The sequence below is a fragment of the Nanorana parkeri genome, unplaced genomic scaffold, assembly GCF_000935625.1.
Source record: "Nanorana parkeri isolate BGI_ZX_2015 unplaced genomic scaffold, ASM93562v1 scaffold2316, whole genome shotgun sequence".
Lineage (NCBI taxonomy): Eukaryota > Metazoa > Chordata > Amphibia > Anura > Dicroglossidae > Nanorana > Nanorana parkeri.
This window is the reverse complement of record NW_017308584.1, coordinates 158,060-165,604: the sequence shown is the minus strand read 5'-3', so window position 1 is coordinate 165,604 and position 7,545 is coordinate 158,060. Positions and strand designations below refer to the sequence as shown.

At 46.0% G+C, this 7,545-nt stretch overlaps 1 protein-coding gene across 1 annotated transcript in view; it reads right to left on the bottom strand.

The window, feature by feature from the left end:
• The window catches only part of LOC108801359 (putative adhesion G protein-coupled receptor E4P), a gene marked incomplete at its 3' end in the record, with an annotated part of 39,052 nt that overhangs the window by 3,541 nt on the left and 27,966 nt on the right, over positions 1-7,545 (bottom strand). Inside the window, exons 12-13 of the mRNA XM_018573286.1 lie at positions 6,362-6,453; positions 3,481-3,649 (exon numbers count right to left, since the gene is read on the bottom strand). Of these exons, the coding sequence (XP_018428788.1) occupies positions 3,481-3,649; positions 6,362-6,453 (261 nt within the window). The remainder of the gene's footprint in view (positions 1-3,480; positions 3,650-6,361; positions 6,454-7,545) is intronic.

Below are 7,545 nucleotides of genomic sequence, written 5' to 3'. Positions count from 1 at the left end.
CTAGTGGGGGCGGCGGGAAACCGCCGATTTAAATGTGACAGCTGGGTGGAGCTTAGTGCCAGTGGGCGGGGGAGCCGCACGCTCGAAGTCGTGGAGCCTCGGCATGTGTAGTAATCGGTAAGGGCTAAAGCTACTCTAGCCAGGTTGAACAATTGGGGGCAACTTGGGGGTGGATCTATGGCCCCTATTCAGTCCGTAGGGGAGCGTGCCATGGGCATAACAGACATAAATAGTGAGTCACCACCGGGGGGAGGCATTGGAAATGCCTTAGAGGACGCTCTAAGGTTGATTGTCTAATTGTATACAATCTTAGAGGGGGGGACAATTCGTGGTGTGTGTGTGTGTTAAAATAGATTTCTAATTATGTATGGTAATTTTATTGCAGATTTGAGAGGGGACTGCTGAAAGGGAGCATTAAATACGGGTATTTCGTCTCGGGGACCTGTCTACCATATATTGTTTTTGATATATAGTTTTGATAACGCAAAGAAATAGTTAAAAATGAGATTTGGGGGGGATCTCAATGGGAATAAAAAGTTGGCACATAAATCATGAGCTATAATAGATGAATAAAAACTAAAGGTTTTAAAAATATGAGTATAAGAATAGACAAAATTTATTAAAACGAGTATTTTAAAACGAATGTTTAAACGAATGATGAAACAGCTGTTTAGAGAGGCTATCATGGGAACGCGTGGGTCATACTAATATGTGGAAGAGCGTAACGCAATTTAAACTGAGGCTGAGTTCGTGGAGGGGAACATCGGGTATGTGGGGGACCGAATGGTCTGGGTATTCAGGGCGTCGATGGGCAGTGGGTGGGCATCGTTTATAGAATGGTCAAGATTTCCAATTCTTCATTTAGTCCCGTTGGAACAAGGGTATTCAGTTTGTATATCCAGAATGTTTCTTGTCTGCATAGCTTTTGGAAACGTTCGGATGGGGAGAAATGGTCAGGAATTTGTTCTATGGCGAAAACGCAAAGATCCTGGATGCGTTTGCCGTGTTTTGCTGCGAAGTGTCTAGGGACGCTGTGATCACAGTTGCCGTCAGCGATGAAGCGTCTATGATCTCCTATCCTCTTTCTCAGCGACGGATAGTGCGACCAATGTATAATAGATTGCACAGGCATTTTAGGCCATATACTACGTGGTCATGTGAGCATGTGATAAACTGTTTTATGTGATATCTGTTGTCTAAGTGATCGGTGAAAGAGGATTGGCCGTGAGTAATGAACTGGCAAGTCAAACAGCGGGATTTTTTACATTGATATATTCCCACTCTATTGTCAAATTTCTGATGTGATGAGTCTCTGGTGGCCCCGGTTGATAACCTGCTTGGTGCTAATTTATTTTTGAGGTTGCGGGCCTTTCTAAAAGTGACTGCAGGTTTGGTGGAAATGTAAGGGGGCCTAATTTGGGGTCTTGTTTTAAGATGTGCCAATTTTTTCGAATTATACTTTGTATTCTATTATGGTTATTGTTGAATGTGGTGATGAATCGGGTTTCTGCTACGGGCTCTGGGCGGGTGTCTGTTTCTAGTCTGGGTGGTTGTAAATATACGGAGTATGCGTTATGGATGAGTGTTTCTGGATAAGCTTTGTCCCTGAATTTATTGGCGAGTAGTTTGCTTTGTGCAGTGAAATCTGTTAGTCTGGAACAGTTCCGCTTTAGCCTGCAGAATTGGCTCTTGGGGATGTTTTGAAGCCATCGGGGGTGGTGGCAACTGTTGAAATGTACATACGAGTTGCCGCTAGTGGGTTTTATGTGATTGCAGGTGGTAATGGCGTTGCCGTCAGAGGATAATTCCAAATCTAAGAAAACCAATTTATCTGGATTGTGCACGTATGTGAAAGTTAGGCCTAGTGTATTTCGGTTGCAGTGGGACACAAATTCTGTTATGGACTCGATGGGGCCGTCCCAGATGATCACAATATCATCAATGTAGCGTCCATAGAAGATGAGGTGGGACGCAAAAGGGTTATTAGCCCATATGGAGTGGTCTTCCCAAAAGCCCATAGTGAGATTCGCATAGCTGGGGGCATAATTGGCCCCCATCGCTGTGCCTTTAATCTGCCGGTAGAAGTTTTCCATGAATGCAAAGTAATTGTGTTCCAGTGTGAATTTGGTGCAATCTACAATAAATTGTGCCTGTTTATGATGTATCGAGGAATGGGAGGATAGATAGTATTGCAGTGCATTGAGCCCTACGTCATGGGGTATGGAGGTGTATAATGAAGTGATGTCAAGGGACAGCCAGATGTATGAGGGGTGCCATTGATACTTCGAGAGAATCTGTATCAGATGACCAGAGTCTTTGATGTATGAGGGTAGGTTGGTTACCAAGGGTTGCAAGAAATGATCAATATACACTGATAGTCCACTCGTGAGGACATCTCCTAAAACCCAACTCCAGGGAAGCAGCTGTAGCGATAACTCCGCTGTTTGCCCGGTCCACATCTAGTCAGTCTAGGGGTTGATCTCCAGCTGCGCCCATTAGCACTAACCGCCCTCTTCTGGTGCCCATAAATTGATGTCCACTTCAGTAATAGAATGCTAAGTAAACAGTTTATTGAACATCTTCTTTGGGAGAGAGGGTATAGGGGTTCTAGGTATCTAGGGGTAACCATCAGCAGCTCCAGACTCACCGGACCTTGTAAAAGTTGCAATGCAGATCCACCCAAACACTGATGTACCAGACCGTCCAGGTGGATGCAGATCCTCAATCCAGGAAAGACACCAACCATGCTCAGAAGCCCACATAGTTCCAGGGTGCTTCAAGAGCCTGCATTGGTCCTGGTTAGGCTTGCCACCTGTCCAGGATTCACCCAGAAAATCCCGGTTTTGAATGCTGTGTCTGGGTTTCATGGCAGCAGAAACCCAGACACAAAGAGTAAGGCAGACAGGGGCAACCAAAATTAAGATAGGGGCTACTGGCCCCCCACTCAAAATAGTCTCAGCTGTGATATTTGCACATGAATAACCCACGGCTCATTCTTCCAAAAAAAATGTACGCGTGTCGCTAGAGTGTTCGGGTTTCGCTTGAAGAAAAGGTGGCAACCCTGCTTATAACTCCGGCCGCTTAGCAGCCAAGAGTCACAAGTCTGACTTGATTAGGCAATGGGAGGTTTACAGTTTCCTGTCAATAACACTTTCCTTTGAAATGTTGCAGAGGACACTGGTATACCCCCTCCCACCACTAGATGGTGCTAAGGAGGATAGGAATTCCTATGCTCCTCAGCACCATCTAGTGGTGGGAGGAATTGTTCTAAGAATGCAGATTTTGTATCCAGTTTATAGTCTTTGAAAGACATGGCCATTGTAGAGGAGCCACCTGAAGACCTCATGTACTTCCCCGGCAATTTTCCAACTTGACGTCATCTCACCATGTGTGTGGGACAAAGCTAAAATTGCCCAAATATAGTTGTAGAAGTTTTAGCTTTCCACATCCTTACATAATATGTTCGTGATATACATATACCTGTTGATTGAGCAGGCAGTGTACAAGGAAGATGTACACTCCCTGGATGCTGTTGAGGATAGTGAAGAGGTGGGAAAAGATCAGAGAATGAGGTCCAAACTGGAAGTAGCCAATACCCCAGGTACAGCCAAGGATGAAGAGCTGGGCCACAGCTTTGAAGGTCAGTAACCTGCAAACAGGAGGGATAGTTAGTTGGCCATGTGACTGACAAGTCTTCCATTCAGTCCAGAGCTGGTGTCTATGAAACACCCTGAAACCTGCTTATAGGAGTTTGTATTTGCCCTGGAACTCCTATAAGCATTCTTATTTAAACTCAGGTACAGATATTTCCATAAACACACAGGCACAGCCCCATGTGTTGTCCCTGACTGACAACACATGGGGTCCCCATGCAACACAAGATCATGGGCCCCCTTGTGCTCCACCCATATGCAAGCCCCATCCATTCACAAGTTCCACCCAGATATACATTGTTGTGTTACAGAAATTATTTCTCCTCCATACTATTGTCAAAATAACAGATCTATTCCCTAGAAGGTGTATTGCAGGGGAATTGGTAGGAAAATATCAAAATCTTGAACACTATAGACGATTTGGAAAGTGAGTTAAATGGCAGAATTTTTGGGGTTTGGCTATTTTGACCCAGACTCTTCAATCCTGCCAATTATCCTGGTTGAATTTCAGGAGAATTAGTAGGAGAAATGACAGGGGAACTGAATGATCCAGGACCGGAGTGGGGGTTTGGGCGCATACCGCATGAGCAGTATGCAGACATCCGTCCATCCCCCCGCTCCAGTGTGTGCGGTAAGGTCCCCAAATGATCAGTCTGCCGGAAAGGTCAGTCTGCTTTTGACCAGCACCAATGCACAGCAGACCGCATACAAGAACCAATGCACGGCAGACCTTGGACCAGATCCAATGAACTGCAGATCTCAGACCAGCACCAATGTACGGAAGACCTCAGACCAGCACCAATGCACGGAAGATCTCAGGCCAGCACCAATGCACGGAAGACCTCAGACAATCACCAATGCACGGAAGATCTCAGGCCAGCACCAATGCACGGAAGAGCTCAGGCCAGCACCAATGCACGGAAAACCTCAGGCCAGCACCAATGCACGGAAGACCTCAGACCAGCGCCAATGCAAGGAAGACCTCAGCACCAATGTCAATGTAAATAATGCCACTCACAGTAGTAAAGAACACAAAGCTCAGTAGTAAATAAGCCAAGGTGAGTGGCTGACAGGCCAGCGGGGGGTCGTGATGGGCCCCTTCCTGCCCGCAGACCCTCAGGCAGTGCCCAAATGGTCAGTCCACATCTGGTGGTCCTCAATGCTCCATAGAACAGGAACAAGAAGTCATCAAATGATGCTGGACATATTTCAACCTGGAAGAGGACTAATGACCAACAGAGGATGTGGTCATTAGTCCATTTGGGTGAGTAGTACTTTTTTTTAACTGGAGGGGAAGTAAAGAACTTGGGGTGGGGGTTAGGCCCAGAAGCTAGAGTTGTGTTTTAACACCTAACTTCTAAAACTACAGCTGCTGGATACCCTGCAGTATGCAACTACCACATGTTAGCAATAGCAGTGTTGAGGAAAATTATCAACATAATAATAATAATAATAATAATCTGGCATCAAGCAGTCAGTAGCAGATCCTGTAAGTCCTGTAAGTTGTGAGGTGATCGGCCTCCATGGATCGGACTTGTTTCTCCAGCACATCCCACAGATGATCGATTGGATTGGGATCTGGAGAATTTGGAAGCAAAGTCAAAACCTCAAACTCATTGTTGTGTTCCTCAAACCATTCTTTGCAGTGTGGCAGGGCTCATTATCCTCCTGAAAGAGGTCACTGCCATCAGGGAATACCGTTTACTTGGAGGAGTACACATGGCCAGCAACAGTGTTTAGGTAGGTGGGGGAGGGGGGGGGGTTCAGCCCCTTCATCAGGGCGTGAAACAACAATAGTAGGAACTTTGAAAACTCAAAGGGCTGAATAAAATTGCTCATTTGATTGGTGTAGTATGAATTCTTCTCCTGGACTGTAATTACATGAAGTGATCAGCAACAGATAAACTGTTCTTGTTGTTGCCCCCGAAACATGTTGGCCGTTTTTCCTTTTTGATTACATAATTAATAGACTGGACCATTTGACCTGTTTGGTCGGTAACCATTCAATATATGTCTACACTCAAAGCTTCTTACCAGTACCCTACTAAGGGAGACCTGTTGTGCTGTTGGAGCCGCCTTACCAGAGCCAATGAGCTTGCTTGGAAAACCTTGGTCCATTTGAACCTTTTGAATAAGCGTTTACCGCATTTTTCTGCTCCATAAGACGCACTCCCCCCCCCCCCCAAAAAAAAGTCGGGGGGAAATCCCTATTGCCTGACGCTCGGAACATGCAGTTTCGGGCGCCAGGCGAGTTTTCTAAAGCAGAGCTAAATTTACAGTGGGAGCCGCTGCTCGTTTAATACAAGTGATCTATTCAGATCGCTTGTATTAAAATCGAGCGGCAGCGATCGAGTCCGCCCCCCTCGCCGTGGTTTTCGGGTCCCCCGCTCTTCTGGGGGCCCCGGTGACCACGGGATAGGAGCTCACCATAGAGCCCCTAGAGCAGACGAAGAACATTAGTTCTTCGTCTGCTCTGTGTGAACACTGAGAACACTAGTCACAGCGCCACCTGTCTCAGCGGTCACTAACTGCAGCTTCTGTAACAGTTTCTGTCACAGAAACTGTCACAGAACCTGCCTGCGTCCTATGGTCCAGTGCGCCCCATGGAGCGCAAAATACGGTAGATATAAACACCTCTTAAATATTTGGATCTGAAGTTTACTCAATGGTTCAGGCAGTTAGGTTTTCCTGTACAAGTAAACACTTACCGGGTATTCTTCAGAGTGGAGACGTTTTTATTTACAGAAGCCAGCCTCTTTCTCAGGAGATGAACAGTCAAGACCAACAGAACCGTGTTTGTCTGTAAAGGATAACATTTTATAACATAGATAAGACATGATATACGGAGACTCCACCATGATGATTTATTAGTCTGTCATCCTCTCTAATGAATAGGCTGTGAAGTTGGATGGCAATAAATACTAATTACCATCATTAGCTGACAGCACCACTCGCTGCTTCCTTTAACATTTACTAGTTACAGTCACACTTATAAGCCAGATATAAATAACTTGGTGAGAACATGGTTGCCAATATGTAGTGCAGGATCAGTTGCACTTTGGTTTTCTTCTTGGACAAAAATCACTAGAAAGCAATAGTGATTGGAAGTGCAAATGATGAGGAACTGGATGTCAGGAACAGGATCTGAACCCGGGACCTCTGTTGTAGCTGGCAGTGGTTCTACCTGCTGAGCCACCTTGGAACCTTGGACAGTTCCTGGCTTGATCTCCTGTGTAATCCTCAGTTATACCTAATCTCTGCTGAACTCCTTGCTCCTCCCTTGAACTTCCTATTTAAGCCACGCCTCTGCACTCCTCTTTGCCAGATTATTGTGCTCCTGCCAATATCTTGCTTCCTGCTCCCTCTGTGCTACAATCTACTCATTCTGCTTCCCGCGTACCGACCTTTGGCTGCTGATTCAACGACTACTCTCACCTTCTCCTCCTACATACTGGATACCTTTTGGCTCCTGACCTCGGCTTGTTCGCTGACTACGCTTCTGCCTGCTCCTCCACTACTACCCGCTGCTTGTGTATCAAACCTGGCCTGTTATACTACCAATTGCCTGCTGCCTCAGCTGCTGGACTCTGAGTCTGATCCCAGATCGTGACAGAGAGAGAATCCCACCCTTCTTCCAAACCAGAGAATAGAGTAACACAGATTATTATAAGGGTCTCCTCAGAGGGGTAAAGGGGCATGAGTAGGCAAAAAGTTTGTGCCTAAAGAGCAGGAGACCTCCTCTTGAGCCATAATATAATCATTACAGATGAGGGAAATCTGCCTGGGTTCTGTGCATACATCTTTCTTGAATTTTGCTGGAAATTCAGTTTGTGAACTTTGTGGAGAACCCCTTTGAAGTCTATGGGGGGGGGGGGGGGGTAAATTTGGTTTT